The 17,701-nt window shown below is 36.7% G+C and overlaps 1 protein-coding gene across 3 annotated transcripts; it reads right to left on the bottom strand.

Annotated features, from left to right (window-relative positions):
- Positions 1 to 6,813: 6,813 nt before the first annotated feature.
- Positions 6,814 to 17,637, bottom strand: LOC134804466 (collagen alpha-1(III) chain-like). 3 transcript variants are annotated; one of them, XM_063777516.1, is made up of 9 exons: positions 17,385 to 17,637; positions 16,955 to 17,160; positions 16,616 to 16,729; positions 15,927 to 16,158; positions 15,521 to 15,628; positions 14,606 to 14,677; positions 14,235 to 14,360; positions 13,469 to 13,617; positions 6,814 to 6,904 (listed from the first exon to the last, which is right to left on the bottom strand). In XM_063777516.1, exons 1-9 carry the CDS (start codon positions 17,480 to 17,482, stop codon positions 6,894 to 6,896), a joined length of 1,116 nt encoding a protein of 371 aa, XP_063633586.1. In that variant the 5' UTR covers positions 17,483 to 17,637; the 3' UTR covers positions 6,814 to 6,893. The 3 variants fall into 3 exon arrangements, with proteins under 3 accessions (XP_063633586.1, XP_063633585.1, XP_063633584.1); XM_063777515.1 differs by lacking the exon at positions 6,814 to 6,904 and adding an exon at positions 12,365 to 12,709; XM_063777514.1 differs by lacking the exon at positions 6,814 to 6,904 and having other exon boundaries at positions 12,365 to 13,617; positions 17,385 to 17,636.
- Positions 17,638 to 17,701: the final 64 nt, after the last annotated feature.

Raw genomic sequence — 17,701 nt, 5'->3', positions numbered from 1 at the left:
CCAAAAAGAGTTGATTTTTTCGAATCCCCGAAGAGCGTGTCGGAACTCATGTAGTATGTAGCATTTGATATCTATCTGTCGCTTTTCGGCGAAGGAATACATCATGAGGAAACCGGAATAATCCCAACAATGCCTAATTTCCCCTCTGGTTCAGATGGCAGTAATGGCAGTCGCTTTCGTAAAAACTAGTGCCTACGCCGCGTTCTTGGGATTAATTGTAAGCGGACCCCAGGCTCCCATGAGGCGTAGCAATAAGCCAGGACAAACGCTAGGAAAATTTTTCGAATCCCCCTAATGCCGAAAATTTCCTTATCTAGGTTATGATAGGTACTTAATATAAATAAAAGTCGACAATCAATAGTATCATCAATATATATATTAACAATTTAACTTGACATGGATTTGTATCAAAGATGCGGCAATATATGAAGCTCCCCGATTTGTAGCAGGCAGTATCTGAAAAAAAATATACAGGTTTTTCAGCAACTAGGAATTATGGTTGACGATCGAAGGCATTGGAAGGTTTTAGAGGCCGCATTCGGGTGGGAAAATACGCCTATTCACTCTATTCAGCAAGTTACATTGTACAGTCAAAATCAAATAGTGACGACCAAAGTAATACACCTTTGCAACACAGCATTGAAATAAGGATGTGTACGATATAATTGGCCACTTTGGCCGTCACGTATCTCTATTTGATGATAACTTCTTTGTTTGCAAACACTCGTATATACGCCTAGTCTTCATTGCATTTAACGTTGAATGTACTCGGCGCGTTGAGGTCTTAGAGGATATAACCAACGGAGACGCCATGTCTAAAATTTTCGGTACAAAATAGTCTGCCGTTTTTTGCGGGGGAGGGGCACATCAAATGTATAGGTACGTCATGTCAGATAAACGTCAGTCCATACATATGGTTGACATGTGGTTGACCATTGGCCGCCTATTTTCGACAGAGGGGAACGCCTGTTAATGGCGGCTCCATTGTTAATTACTCCGAGGTTGAGGTACATGTAACAAAATAGCAAAACGGATACCTAAAGGGGCCCATTGATTAACAGTCCGCCGGACGGTATCGGCCTGTCAGTTAGAACAAAATTTTGACAGTTCCGAACAACTGACAGGCCGATACCGTCCGGCGGACTGTTAATCAGTGGGCCCCTTTACTCTTTGGAACGGTCACTAGACTGCGGTATAAAGTAACGCAAAGGTAAATGCAGAAAGAAAACCATTTCGGTCCCTGGTGAGTAGGGCTTGCAAATATTCGAAACTTTCAAGTATTCGAATATTCGACTTTTTCTGACGGGATATTCGAATATTCGAATAATTATTCGAATATTTTAAAAAAATAAGAAAAGGAACGAAAATCGGTTTATTATCGTTTTATTCAAAAGCTTTTTTCACATATTGCTAAAATTAATAATATTTTGCAGAAACTTCCACTTAATCGACTAGATTTTATCATCCTACTCTGAGATGCCCACGTTTATAAAAGCAAGTAAAACGCAAAAATTAGACGTTTTCAATATTTCTAGATAAATCTTTTTATTATAAATGCGCCGTTGCGTGAATTGAATTAATATAACTTTAACCATACAAACACGTATGTAAGAGAGAAAAGATTTTAGTAGATAATCACTAATCATTTTCTGATTTAAATTAACTTCTAGTCATTAAGGGGCCTGTAAAATGGCCTTTAATTCAATTGTATTTTAAATCTTTATTGACTTTATTTGTCTTGGCAAGTTTAGTTTTGATTCCTAATGGTCGGCTATTATATAAGTTATATAATTGGTATTGGAATATTTATGGGAAAAAGTTGGCTGACTACGGGCTGGATTATTCGTTAGCTAAAGGTGCATGGTTAGATTACCTAGTTCGGTAGGTTTGGTATGATCAAATTTGTGAATTGTGATAAAGGGCAAGGTTTAGACTTCGAATATTCGCTTAAGGTACGCTTGTACTCAATAAACAGAATGACCCTTTATCTTAAAACTTACGTAACGTTACTTGTACCTAGAAAAAGCATTAGCCGCACCGTAATAAAACATACTTTTAGATTTCGTTTTCTTTGAAATTGAGTTAGGTTTAACTGTATTCACGAAGCCTATTGAGAGGAATACAGTAAAAACATTATTTCCTTCGTATATGGGTACCTACGGTTCCTCATTCACTGTTAATACCCGGCAAAACACACAGAAACTGTAACTATAGCGGATGAAAATAGATTTTACCTAGTAATAAAAAATATTCGAATATTCGAAACCTGAACGGCCGAATATTCGAATATCAAAACAGGTCGAATATTCGACATATTCGAATATTCGAATATTCGAATTGCAAGCCCTACTGGTGAGTTCCAGATTTGTTCACGCGGTTAGAAAGGAGAAGGATTCTATTTTTCGGCTAGCACAAATAGGAAAGCCTCTAGGGGGAGACCCCCATTTCGACATGCCGAGATGCCGAGCCATTATTTTAAGCTGCCACAAGTGTCATAACCACATAACCACGCTATGCTCACCTCACATTAAGACATAAGGTTGACGAAATATAAAGTGAGCCGATCTCTCGAAAAAGTTTGAACAAGATCGGTTCACTTTATATTTCGTCAACTTCGACAACTTGTAGTTACATTCTAAAATTTCTAAATATTTTCACGAAAAATTTGCCTAAGTCTCAATGGCTATTTGTATTACAAGTAGGGCTTGCAAATATTCGAAACTTTCAAGTATTCGAATATTCGACTTTTTCTGACGGGATATTCGAATATTCGAATAATTATTCGAATATTTTAAAAAAATAAGAAAAGGAACGAAAATCGGTTTATTATCGTTTTATTCAAAAGCTTTTTTCACATATTGCTAAAATTAATAATATTTTGCAGAAACTTCCACTTAATCGACTAGATTTTATCATCCTACTCTGAGATGCCCACGTTTATAAAAGCAAGTAAAACGCAAAAATTAGACGTTTTCAATATTTCTAGATAAATCTTTTTATTATAAATGCGCCGTTGCGTGAATTGAATTAATATAACTTTAACCATACAAACACGTATGTAAAGTGTGGACACGAAAAAATTTGGTCGTACATATTTTTTTGTAATTTCCTCAATAAAACGAAATTTAATGTAACTTTTTTTTTACTAATAATACATGTCAGAGGCTATAAAAATACAATACAAAAGTTACTCAAGTTTATGCGTGTGTATGACATTACGTACTTTAGACTTCACCTTCGTCATCATTCGCTGAACAACATAATCAGAAACTTCTTTACTAGCTTTTTGCCACTTCGCCTTAAAAGTTTTAACGTCTTTACAATCCGTTTTATACTTTTTTAGATTTTTTTTCACTATGGCCCAATATTTCTCAATGGGCCTCAGTTCTGGGCAATTGGGGGGATTTGCTTGTTTTGGTACTACGGTTACGTTATTATTTCTGTACCACTCCATGACAACCGCACTGTAATGGCATGTCGCCAAATCCGGCCAAAACAGTACAGAACCCGTATGTTGTTGGATGAAAGGCAGCACTCTCTTTTGCAGACACTCCTTCTTGTAAACTTCTCCATTGATTGTCCCAGAAGCCACGAAAGCTTTGCTCCTCTTACCGCAGGAGCATATCGCTTGCCAAATCATGTGACGTTTTGGGAATTTTGATAATTTAATTATTTTATATTCATCAGGAATAGTTGCCTTATTTTTTGCCACATAAAACTGTTGCCCAGGTAACAGATTAAAATCAGCCTTGACGTATGTTTCGTCATCCATGACTAGGCAATCATATTTTGTCAGAAACTGGTCGTACAATTTTCTACAGCGTGATTTGACAGAATTTTCTTGTTTTTCTGACCTATTAGGTCTGACTACAGCTTTATAAGTCTATAAACCTTCGTAACGTTTAATTTTCTGCACATACGATTTGGACACTTTCAACTTTTTTGCAACATCTCGGATAGATATGCCCGGATTTCTCGTAAAACACTCGACTACCTTCTTTGCCTTTTTTTTGTCCACAGGTCCACTTTTTCTACCGCTTCCTTGCTTCCGTTCCACAGTCAAGTCCTTTTTGAACTTAGAAAGTACCGATTGTACCGTCGATTTATTGATTTTCAGACACTTAGCAATGTCGTTTTGTGAAATGCCTAGATTTTCTTGAAACATGTTCACGATTTTTTTTCGTATTGCAAGTTCTTTGGACGGCATTCTTTTAATTACATCATATATTATAAAAATACCGAAACAGATTGATAGAATCGAGTATTGACAGTAAGGTTTGACATATTTTTTTTTGTTTTTAAAACAAATGAACGCCGACAGATCGCATTCAAACCGACCAGATTTTTTCATGTCCACACTTTAAGAGAGACAAGATTTTAGTAGATAATCACTAATCATTTTCTGATTTAAATTAACTTCTAGTCATTAAGGGGCCTGTAAAATGGCCTTTAATTCAATTGTATTTTAAATCTTTATTGACTTTATTTGTCTTGGCAAGTTTAGTTTTGATTCCTAATGGTCGGCTATTATATAAGTTATATAATTGGTATTGGAATATTTATGGGAAAAAGTTGGCTGACTACGGGCTGGATTATTCGTTAGCTAAAGGTGCACGGTTAGATTACCTAGTTCGGTAGGTTTGGTATGATCAAATTTGTGAATTGTGATAAAGGGCAAGGTTTAGACTTCGAATATTCGCTTAAGGTACGCTTGTACTCAATAAACAGAATGACCCTTTATCTTAAAACTTACGTAACGTTACTTGTACCTAGAAAAAGCATTAGCCGCACCGTAATAAAACATACTTTTAGATTTCGTTTTCTTTGAAATTGAGTTAGGTTTAACTGTATTCACGAAGCCTATTGAGAGGAATACAGTAAAAACATTATTTCCTTCGTATATGGGTACCTACGGTTCCTCATTCACTGTTAATACCCGGCAAAACACACAGAAACTGTAACTATAGCGGATGAAAATAGATTTTACCTAGTAATAAAAAATATTCGAATATTCGAAACCTGAACGGCCGAATATTCGAATATCAAAACAGGTCGAATATTCGACATATTCGAATATTCGAATATTCGAATTGCAAGCCCTAATTACAAGGGGGTAATTGCTACCGAGTGAAACACAAAATTTTTTACAACACCAGCGCCAGGAAAAATACACTCGCGTGCAAAAGTATTGCATCACTTTGCATTTTTTCGTCCGCATCCAATATATTTGTAAACTGGTTAATTTCGCTAAATTATTTAAATGTAATCATGTTCCTTGAAGTTTCAGCTTTACGAAAAGTAAAAAAACATGGAAATCGGCTCAGTATTTTTCAAATTATCGGCATTTTCCCGATTTGTGAGCTGTTTCACGTTATCACGCGCACGAGTTGCGCTACCCTTGACCCCTATAAAACGGGGGGTAGAGAAGGGTTTGTTATCAGTCACGTATCAGAAGTCGATCGTTACATATTTCCGCGTATTTTCCCGTGAAGAAGACCTGAAAAAATGGAAACCACTGAAGCTGAAGTCCGCCCAATCGTCCAGCCCCTGCAAGCGGGGCGTAGCCAACGTTGAGTAGCTGCCAAGCTCAATTTAAGCCAATCTACAGTTTGCAGAGTTTACCAGAGGTTCCAGGGGACTGCATCCTTTACTTAAAGACCAAGAAGCAGCCGCAGAAAGTGTACATCAGAGAGGGACGACCGCTTCTTTGTCACAACATCTCTCCGAGATCGATACCATACAAGCATTGACATCCAGCAGCATCTGCGTGAGGTACGAGGAGTGGCTGCCAGTGAGTGGACAATAAGAAGAAGACTTAAGAAGGCGAACTTAACACTCAGGAGGCCCGCAGCGGGGCCCATATTGCTGGCGCGACACCGTACAGCCTAAAGAGAGTTTGGTGAAAATCACAAGGACTGGACCATTGAGCAATGAACCCCAGTTCTCTTCTTGGTGTGGGCATCGACACCATAGACTGACCAGCGATGAGCCCGGACCTTAACCCCCTTGAACAGGTGTGGGACTACCTAAAAAGGAGGGTTCGGAAGCGGAATCCTGCCCTGGTTAATGTTGAGTAGCTGAAGGGGGCCTTGCTGGAGGAGTGTGACGCTATTCCTCATCATCACATTACAAAATTAATTAGGTCTATGAAAAACCACTTGGTTTGTGAAAGGAGGGCTGTGGGTGGCACTAACAAGTATTAATTTAATAATAATAATTGATATTGTATTAAGAAAATGACTTTTATTCTTAAGTTTCCTGATTTATTTTTGGAGCATTATGCGACTACTTTCAGTTTTCTGATTTTTTTTAGTCTTCAGATTCGAAATTTCATTGCATTTACCATTTTTCTAATGCGTTACATTATAAGCTTTCAGTTGATACCAAATTTTTAGAATCGGGTATAGAATTACAAAGATATTGGGTGCGGACGAAAAAATGCAAAGTGATGCAATACTTTTGCACGCGAGTGTACTAACTGTACAAGATTACAAATCAAATATCAACATAAGTACCTGTATAGAAAATATGTATCATTCAAAATCATCAATTCTACCAAAATTTACATCAACTTACTTTGCCACTGCTGTTGTGGATAAAATGCAACATTCTCATCAGTTTTGGAAGAAAAAGATCCTTTACGAGCTGGTGTAGTGAAAATAACTAGGTTTACTCTCCCTAATAAAGACCTCTAGCTATTTATTTGACTAGATATTATTATAAAATTCAATATGTGTCATCATCGCTATTCAGAAATCAGTAACTATAGGACAAAAATAGTGCATATTTACCTCCGGTCACTCGTCTTCCTGCTTGACGAGGAAATCATCAAAGAAGTTTGTCAAGACATACAGGACAAGTCCCCATTTATTAAGTATTACCATACTTTGTCATCATCGTATACCTGCAAGAAATAATAACGTTATTTTTTTTATAGGCAAGTAAAGAGTAAGGCTTGATAAACAAAAGATTCATAGTCGGACCACGCTAAGTATCCATGCCAAGTGCGACGACAAGAATGGGATATGTATCCATTGTAACTGCCTAAGTGCCTAGTCAGTGCTAACTTAGCGAGGTCGGAGTCTAAGGGTCAATTGCACCAAACAGTGATCAGCATTCGCAAAAAAATTGTATGGGAAGTTTCAAAAGTAGTTCACCGGTGAGTGACATTGATCAGTCCGCGTTGGTTGGTACAACTGGCCCTAATATGTGTGTATAGCGGACCGGACTAGCTTATCATATTAGTTTCTTTTTCAAGTTGCCAAAACGATCCGTCAGTATGAAGGTTGTTTGAACTAGTAACGTATGACGCTATGACGTCATTTATTACGTAAGATGATTTTTGCCACTTTTAAACACTCTCCCACCCCTATGTAAGAAAAATAAGAATAGGTCGACCCCCTCCCCCCTGTATTACGTAATATGAAGGAAAAATAAATCAAGTTTGGTTTATTTTAGTGAAAATTTTTTTTAAAGAAACGTTTTTGGAACGTTTATTGTACCTAAAAACGTACTGGAGCCTAAGTTAAGTCTGCACCGTATTCGATAGGATAAAGTGTGGAAGTATTATTTTAAACGTCATAATTTCATACAAATGTGGCTCCATAAGTCACCCTACTATAGTTCAAAAATTCAATTTTTGGTACAAGCTTTTATCGCTGACTGTACTACTCTTTCCAGACAACTAATACTCATCGAGACCATTCTAAAAACCCCAAATACAATTAGGTTGCGTTGTTTTATCACAGAGTTCTTATGGCCACCTCATGTCTCCATCATCAGATCAGCTCTATGGTACAATAATATTGCACTGTCACCCGACTTACATATGTATGCAAATTTTCAGCTTTATTAGAAGTCGGAAAATGGGTCAAATTTAGCTTACTATATTTGACCCGTATAAACATAGTAAAATAACATAACTGCATATTGACATAGATACATTGCAAGTTAAATAAAAGCTTGTAATAATGAGTAGGTACAGGGTACAGACCTAATTGTTTTATTCTGTGTACCTATTCCTCAAGGTTTTTTAAGGTTAGAAATATTTTTTATCATAGTCCGATCCTCTATTTTTTACATACTAACCTACTTATTACTCGACAGTTGTCAGAAAGCTGACTGTAAGTGTGTAAGGCTTTATATTTGTTCGACAGTAAGTAAAAACCAAATATTATTAATTAGTTAGCTTAAATAGCCAACCGTACTAGTACTAATATCTGGGAGTAGTGTACTCAATAATAGCGGTAAATATAGGAATATCTATATATCTCCCTAAAAAATTTCCAATGTTCGAGTTTATTGCTGCCTCCATTAATTGTTATAAACAATTTTTTTTTTAATAATTATGGTTTACAGTGCACTTCACCTATATGAAAACGGCCCGTGATTACTGATTACCTGACAGTAATTCTGGACTTTATACTAAACTAATGTAGAGTATACCAGTATGCATATATGACTGCTATAAGGATATCACTACTAGTTGTGGCCATGTTAGATTATGTCTCGCTATTTAGTTCGAGATCAGGATATGCCATCGCCTAATTATATTAATTATGTTTTGTTTCTTGCGGAGATATTGATCAGTCATTCTGGTTTTACGTTATAGTTAAAGTATGTACATAACTATTGCCTAGAACCATAATTCTGGTTCAGTTAAAAACTGATCTCAAGGCTATGTCACGGACATGCTCATAAATAACTCCTAGTTTGACTAACTTATAAACCAAGTACTTGAAGGAGCATTGTCTCGTAAAACTTAACCTTATAATGAGTACCTTTTGTTTCCAAAATTTATTAATTAATTCAAAGTGTAATGCTAAACGGTATGACTCTCAAGTTTTGGAGTAAAACCTATTAATAATTGACTGATTTAATCAGTATATTGTATGGCATGAATATGCATCAACGTTTGTGCGAGCGACTTATTTAAACAAATAAATACTCTTAGTTTCTACCTAGTTCAAATGCATGTAATGCTATTTCTATTTTTTTACTTATGAACTAAATCCATTATCTTAACCTAAAAAACTCGAAATGGTTACCTGTTTGTCAATCGGTATTTCAATAGTGCGGTTATTTAATTCTTCAAAACGTTTGCAGAGCTTATGAATGTGCCTTGTCCTTTCATATATACATCATGAAATACCTTGTTGCGCCTATATGGAAAAATCTTATACCAATTAAGTACAAAGAAGAACCTATTAAATTTCTGTAAGAGAGAACTTGGGGTAGATATCATGATTGTACATTGATTGCATTGGAATTACTTAAACGCGCTAGTTAAGATGAGAACTGCACGGAATGAACATAATATATGATAGTTACTCTTTACCAGTGAATATCCACCGATTTTCTCTGCTGTTTTGTAATGTTTTTTTCGCCACATTGCTTCTTAAAGTACTTACCGCTGTTTTTGTTTTATTAATACATACTTAGGTACTCAATTATTGTTTACAGTACATCTGGTGCTACATTACCAGCATTACGGCACCAGGTGCTATAATAAGCACATTACGTAAATACGTCGAAAATGTAAAGGAATGTGTACTGTAAAACGTACGATACATGTGCGAATAGGTCATTCGAAACTCGTTACATATTTCCTATTTTTCGCACTTGTATCGTAAATAACTATAACACTCTGCTTAGTTATATATTCCTTGGGTTATTTTACCTGAGAAACATTCCGTGAATACATTGTTAGTGGCCATTTCTTGTTCTTCTCTGCTCAAATAATAAGCCCACCTACGTCTTACCGTCGCCAATACTCTTTAGGTCATTTATTCCACAATTGTATAATAATGCAGATAAATGTATAAGAATGGAATAAAACATTTAAGTATGATGATAGAATATTTAGCATTAAAATATTACCTCACTTTTTAATAGTTCATTGGCTACCGAGGACGATGAAATACAATTTTTAAATTAGGATCGATTCGATAGAAGTCTAATAGTCTGTCAAGAGGAAATGTTCAACATCTTTATATGGTTTGTAATTTATCCCTACTGAGTAGGGCTTGATAAGCTACATTGGCGTTACGTTGAAAGGTTCACAAGCTAGGCTAAATTAGGAAAAGTAGTTCAACAATCCCTCTTTTTTTAAATTACCGTCAAGAATGAAACATGCGATATTGTTTGGAATATCATTCTATAGATCTCGCCGTGGAAAAAATAGGCGGAAATCAATTAATCTAACCTTGATATTGAGGTAGCGAAAGTGCATCGTCATAGGCTTGTAAGCGTATTTCCAGCAAGTTTCTCCTTTATTGTTATTGTTACCCATACCTCTATTACGGCAGTAATATGTGGCAATCACCGATTGGTTAAAGAAGTGCTAAGGGCCGGTACAGACGGACTGCAATCCGACTGCAACTTGTATGGGAACTGCATGCCGACGTTGCAGTTGGCGTACAGTTCCCATACACGTTGAAGCCCGTCTCTATCAGCCCTAAGATTGTTTTCTAGCTAGCTAGGAGCCAACTCCATTTTGTACTTTAAAGATCTTTAAAGAAGATTAAAGATGGTTACAAAACTAAATATTAATAGGTAGGTATAGGTACGTACGTTTGATAAGTTCAGTAAAGAACTAAAGCGATATTTGTAAATTCATTTGGGGTCATCCATTAATTACGTCACACGTTTAGGGGGAGGGAGGGGGTCAAGAAAATGTGACATATTGTGACATGGGGGAGGGGGGAGACACAAACTTTGTGACGTCACTTTAACTTCATCAGTAAGGGGCTATTCATAAATTACGTCATTTCAAATTAGGGGGGGGGGGGGGTCTGGACATCGGATGATCGTAGCATGAAGTAGGAGGAAATGGGGTCATTTGAAGCATGATTTTTGGATGATTATAGGGGGGGGGGGGGGGGGGTCAAAAATCGTCAAAAATCGATGACGTAATTTATGGACAGCCCCTAACCGAAATTTTTTTTTAAATTATTTTATTCGCTGTACATTTAAATAACAAGTTTTTAAAACGATAATCGTTTTTATTCTTTTAATTTTCTTTCCTAAGCAGTTTTGGGTTATAAAATTACTAATATTTATATCGTCAAAAATATTTTGATAAAATATTAATAATACTTAGGTACTTACTTAATTCGATTTGGCGATTTCGTAGAAAAAATGTGACGTCACACTAGGGGGGAGGGGTTTGCCAAATGTGACCAAATGTGACAAGGGGGGGGGGGGGGGGGGGGGGGAGGGGTCAAAAAACCTAGAAATTCGTGTGACGTAATTAATGGATGACCCCTTTCAACTAATTTAAAATACTCGACCTTTTATAGTGCCTATGCTTTGGCTAGTCTGATAATTTACTTGCAACTTTGTGGTCTAACATAGTCTGTTTTTGAGTCACCAGAACTATAAACTGGTGTAAACAAAACAGTTCAAGACGATATTTTTTTAATGAATTATAACATTAGTAGGATATGAATATTTATAGTAAAATTTTGTTAGGAGATATTGTCGTACTGAGATTATTTAAGTGGCTCTATCTGATCTCACAATATCACTAATTCCATAAGTTCCAGGTTTTAGCTCTCCCTGCTTTTTTTTAGTTCGCAGGCAAGTTACGGTCATTCAATTAAATTTAGCCAGTCCTAAGCATTCCAGGGTATATCAACATGTAAGTAGGAATTTGAAATCAGTAAGTTCAGCAACTATACGCAATAGCTAAATTTGTTATTAGGAACAACCAAGCCGATTTTAAAGATAAGAAAAATCTGGAACACATGGGACAGACGTTGATTATAATGCTAGGCTCCATTATATCTATAACCAATGGAAACTGACGAAGTTGGTCATATTCTTTATCGACCTTGTGTTTCTTAAGAACTAATGTAGGTATCTCCTATCTTAACTCCGGACCCCCTCTACCCAATTTACCTGTATCATCATAGTCTTATGATCTTAATCTAACTTACACAGTAACTTTTAATCTGCCAATAGTACCCTTAGGTCGACAGACCAGTTCAATATTTTTCATTCCATGCCATTGACGTTTCAGTCAGACCAATCCTTTTTTGAAAAAAATAATTTATTTATTGAACTGAGTGGCCTTACAAGGTTAATGGTAATCCAATTTTATTATTATAGTTATGTACATGACCATATATTATAATTGTCATATTTTAACTGGCATGACCAATATAATTTTGGGGTTAGCCTCCCTTTTTGATTTCTTGTTATCATTACGCTTAACTCTTTAATACATTTTTTCTACTGAGTCTACTTATGTTAGCCATGCAGAAGTTCCTAAACCTGCTGGTACCTGTCAAACCGTTATTAACGTCATAAAACGAGACTATTTCTGTCTAGTCATAAATTATTAAATAAAGTATACACAATATATGGTTTCAAATTTCAATTTATTTCGACTCAGTTTCTTAATTTCTAAAACAATGACACCTACTCACCATGGTCACAAAAATAAAATAAACATCACACATCACAATATTGTTTCTCTTTGCATCTCCGCAAGAATATGAATTAATTAATTTGTTTCAAGAGTGCTTATTTCAGACCGGTATCAATTGTTTGCATTAAATTATACTATCCTTAAATTAGTTTTTTTACCTTAAAATATGTATAAAATGTATCTCCGCTAAGTTAAAATGATACAGATACTTTTTAAAGTATTATGGTTATTGACCTCAAACTAACCAGTTTGATATTCAAAGAGTTCACCAACTTCCTGTAATGCAAACAATTAAATAGAAGCTTTAGACATGAATAAAACATTTGCCCTGTGAGATATAACGTTATCTGGAAACGATACTTTTTATAACAGTCCTTCTGCAAGATTTAGAATTTTTTTTGAAATTACATGCAGATGCAGATAGTCAAAGTTCATGTATATGTCAATAATTGATTTAAAAAAATGTGCTACTGCAAAATTACTGACAGAATCGTCTAATTACAGTTTTCATATTAGAATACAGTCAGTCAATTGTAAGTCTCTCACGCTATTTGTGTACAACTATCTAACATAATAAATGTGTGTATTTTTAAAGTTAGATCAATAATTTGTCTTATTCACGACCCTATGTTTCATACAACAAGAGAGCTTATTATTATTGTTGTTACTTCGTTAGATTGCCTGCTAGTGCGTATCGTTACTTGTTCAGAATGGCTGATTCTTATCTTCAATAGAAGCATATAATATAATACCACTTTACCTATTTATACAATATGTAAATAAATAATAAGTTAAATCTGCTATGTATTGTTTTCAGCACAGTAAAAATAGCTATTCTACTCGCCAACTAAGTTTTCTTTCATATCATTAATTTGAAAACAGAAAACTTAAATTCATTGCCTTTAACTATTTGGTTCGAAAGCCAATTATGATGTCGAACAGTATGAACTATATATTATAATACTGCTTATCCGATCGTATATTTGTCTTTCCGTTTAAAGTAACAGTTTCGGAAGCGAGCATTTTAGTACTTACCATAGTTGTTGTCATAATGTGGCTGTGGCTGCTGGTAAGAATTGTAAGCGGGTTGGGAGTACGAGTCGTACGCTGGGGCGGGGCCTCCGCCGTAAGCGGGCTCGGCGGCGCCATAGCCCGCGTCACCCGCGCCTCCAGCATTACCGCCCCTGGACAAACATTTTAACATTAATTTTAAGGGTGCATTTCTGAGCTTAAATTAAGTAACTTTCTCAAAGAAACCGGTATTCCTAATTAACTCCAATAAGGAGATAAACAATGACAGGCGTGGCTCACTCCGCGATTTCGTCGCGTCGCAACAAGTAGCTACAAGTACATCCGTCCCACACCAATTTTGGTGGCTAGCCATAGGCCGCGCGTGGCGCTGCCGCCACCTAGCGGTCATATCGGTCCTAATCGTAACAGACGCGTTTTGTTAGAGTGAAACTTCTGTACCTAGTACTATTATTTATTCTGTGACAATGATTTATTTTTTATCTGCCCCTACGAGCGTGTACACTTGCCTGTTTACATATTGATTAGTGTTTAGTAGGAGTTAACACATTTGCTAATAAAAAGCAAGTACTATCTTGGACGATACATATTCGAAATGTCATAGCATAGTTTTCAATTGTTTGGTGGATTTCAATATAATGTCCGCGATACAACAACGCTGTTAATTTTGACGAAAAAATAAAATTAACTATGCCATTCAGTTTCCTTAAATGTACTTAACCATACACAAAAGTTAACGGAATAAAAAAAAAAACACCGTTTATAGACTTACCCATAGCCATCATCATAGCCTCCTTGGCCTGTGGTATACCCATAGTTTGTGCCATAACTGCCTGAGCTATACCCTGAGTTAGGCTGCGCTGCTGCTGGTGAAGCGTAGCTGTTGCTCTGATATGAACTAGGAAAGAATAAAAACATATTTAATAGAAGTCATAGAACACAATTATAAAATATAACACAAAACAATCTCAGTACAGTGGTTATCTGCATTTATGTATAAGACGGCACATTCCTATCAAGAATTATGGATCATCATTTTAACAGTTAATAATAGTCTACTTCTAGTGCAGAAAATAAAAAAATAGGATAAATAAATTAAAGTTGCATCAGGACTAACTAATGAGAGTTCTTTGTCGTATTTACCTGGGTGCATTGTAGGATTGTTGAGCGTAAGGGTCTGCAGGAGGTTGTTCGTAAGGTTGGTACCCTGTATGCCTGTAAACATGGCAGCCTGATTACAAAATGTTGTGAAATGTTAATTGTATCGACAGTGACAATCATGCGTCAGTTATAAAAGAAGCGTCATGTATGTATCAGACGGCACATTCCTATCAAGAATTACTGGATCATCATATCAATTATTATTAGAGATGCCACGAATATTCGGCTACTTTGCACCTACCCAAAAAGAAAATTTACTCAATAAAAAAACCCAAAAAAACCGGAGTCAGACTCGCGCACCAAGGATTCCGTACCATTACCCAAAAATATCACGTTTGTTGTATGGGCGCCCCACTTAAATATTTATTTTATTTTGCTTTTATTATTTGTTGTTATAGCGGCAACAGAAATACATCATCTGTAAAAATGTCAACTGTCTAGCTATCACGGTTTATGAATTACACCCTGGTGACCGACAGATGGACGGACAGACGGACAGCAGTCTTAGTAATAGGGTCCCGTTTTTACCCTTTGGGTATGGTACCCTAAAAACTAGGTATATTTAATATTTAAAATGTATTCTTGGAAAGTTCTTAAATACAAGACCCTTTTTTGAGCATTTGTTGATTCAATATTTTATTTTTAACATGGGTATGATTTGATTAAGTCTAACTACATTCATGAATTATGTTCAACAAAAAATATCTTAGCAAGCAGTGTGCTTTTGTTAGCGAACAGTTTTCCATAATAATTGTGACTCAAAATGTTCGCATTTTATGGCGAATATTCGGCGCTACGACCGAGAGAGGGGCTGAAAACCACTATTTGGGGCATCTCTAATTATTACAACTTAAAAAAATTCCATGATATACTTTACATAGTAAAATAAATACGTACGATGGTGGTCCATATCCATTGGAAGGTGGAGGATTATGAGATGAGGGTGCTTGTTGATAACCACCTTGTGGAGCGGGGCGGCCACCGCCTCCACGTGGCCCGTCAAATCTAGAAATACACAACAACACTATATAGAATAAGTTATCATATTAATTGAATTGGAGATGTTTTAGAAAAAAGAACAATTCCATGACAATACCCAAAATGTGAATTTACCATATAAATATCATATATAATCAATATCATCATGTATTTCACCTAAGCACGAATTTTTACCTTACCATTAATAACGGTTTTGTTTTGATGGATGATTTATGGAAAATATGAACACATATTAACACCTTCATTGTGGCCAATAATTAACCATACTTTGCATGCAAAATTAATAAATTTTTCAGGTCCTAACCTTCCACGTTTTGGGGGTCCTCCCGGGCCTCCATGTGGTGGGCCTGCACCCCTTTTGAAAGGTGCACCTCCCTGCGGTTGGCCCTGTGGGCCACCAGGTGCCTGATGTGGTGCTGGGGCAGATCGCTGCTGCATGGGAGGGCCTCCAGGAGCTGCGCCGGGTCCGTGAGGTCCTGGACCTCCAGGCCCACCAGGTGGGCCGCCTGGGCCATGTCCTCTACCTCCACGTCCTCCTTTATAAATTACACCATAATATTTTAACATTGACCATGAAACTTGGGTGCTTAATATTAACTTTACACATAGACCACCTAGTCTTTTTTTCATTTATACTTATTTAGAACACAAACACTAGTAATAAGCATATTACATAATATTGTACACAATGAACAGAGACAAATATAAAGAACAAATAGACCAGGTGGCTTAGCACGGTCGCGTTTTTATCCCTTGTCACCATGCCTGTCACGTTCTAACAAGTATGTAAGTGCGAAAGGGACGCGCATAGTGATAGTCGATAAAAATGGAACCGTGCTGAGCCCGCTGGAGGTTTATTAATAGGTATAAACAATGTTAACAAAAAGATACATTAAAATAAACAGCTACTTTGTATAGAAAATTGTTTATTAATGAAAACCATCTTCCTTACTTATTTGGTTATTTCAAATACCATAAAACCATAACATCTACCTCTCATGCCCATTCCTCTGCCACCGCCACGATCATTGCGTGGGCCAAAATCGCCACGGCCTCTGCCACCTCTTCCTCTCATGCCACCGGGTCCACCTCTGTTAAATCCTCCTCCTACATGGAGAACATGAAAATATCAGTAACTCTATAAAGTGCAAGTCAACCCATTAAAATGTTTAATCCCTTGGTACAATGCTGTCACTCTCAGGTACACAAATGTATAAAGCTTTTGAACGAAACCATTACATATTCATCACAAAGAATTAGTTACTGCTAACCTAACAACAACACAGAACTAGTCATTATTCCTATAATTAATGACAGGATAAAAATACATACTTTGTGGAGGAGCCCCTCTGGTCTCAATAGTAGGCACAGGATGAGGGCCTGGCCCCTGGGGTCCGGAAGAGAAATTGCGGCCTCCTCTATCACCGCCGCCGCCGCGCATCGGTCCCCCGCGGAAACCACGCGGTCCTCCGCGCATAGCCGGGCCGCCCCGATGCGGTCCGCCCATAGGCCCGCCGCGTCCTCTCATTCCGCCACCGCTACAGTAAATTATACTCTTTATTATTAATAAGTATGTACTGGTTGGTATAATTAAGACTTACAAATTCCACTAACAATTAATGTAAATCAGTAAATAGCCGAATGAAGTTGAATGACCTAACCTGGTAAAATTATAAGTATTCAATTGTGTCATAAAAATTATATGTTTAATCTACGTTTACAATTAAATGAAACACGTATTTTAGTACAGATATATATTTACCGTCCTCGCATGTCGAAGCCACCCCGGCCGCGTTGATTAGGGCCTCCTGGCGGACCACCACGTCCTCCGCCACGAAATCCACGCCCAGGCCCATCCATGGTTAGATTTCACGAGAAATGTTATAAAATATTTATTGGTGATAATATTATAACTATTATTTGGTATTAAATAGTGTTAAAAAGGTGCAAGAAATTTACTAATAAAATTTTTTGACTAAATTAATCGGCTTGCAGAACGCGCCGCTGTAGAGAAGGAGTGAATGGACGCGACGCTTGGTAGTTCACCATTTTATTTATCATTCACTCTTCTATCCGTTT

The sequence above is a fragment of the Cydia splendana genome, chromosome Z (assembly GCF_910591565.1).
Source record: "Cydia splendana chromosome Z, ilCydSple1.2, whole genome shotgun sequence".
Lineage (NCBI taxonomy): Eukaryota > Metazoa > Arthropoda > Insecta > Lepidoptera > Tortricidae > Cydia > Cydia splendana.
This window is presented reverse-complemented; position numbering and strand designations above follow the sequence as displayed.

Excerpts from the sequence above, each read along its gene's own strand:
- LOC134804466 (XM_063777516.1), bottom strand. The coding sequence starts at position 17,482 with ATGGATGGGCCTGGGCGTGGATTTCGTGGCGGAGGACGTGGTGGTCCG. Across the intron at positions 16,159-16,615 it reads CAGAGGAATGGGCATGAGAG|GAGGACGTGGAGGTAGAGGA; the intron begins GTAGATGTTATG and ends TAATTTATAAAG. Across the intron at positions 14,361-14,605 it reads CAATCCTACAATGCACCCAG|TTCATATCAGAGCAACAGCT; the intron begins GTAAATACGACA and ends ATTCTTTCCTAG.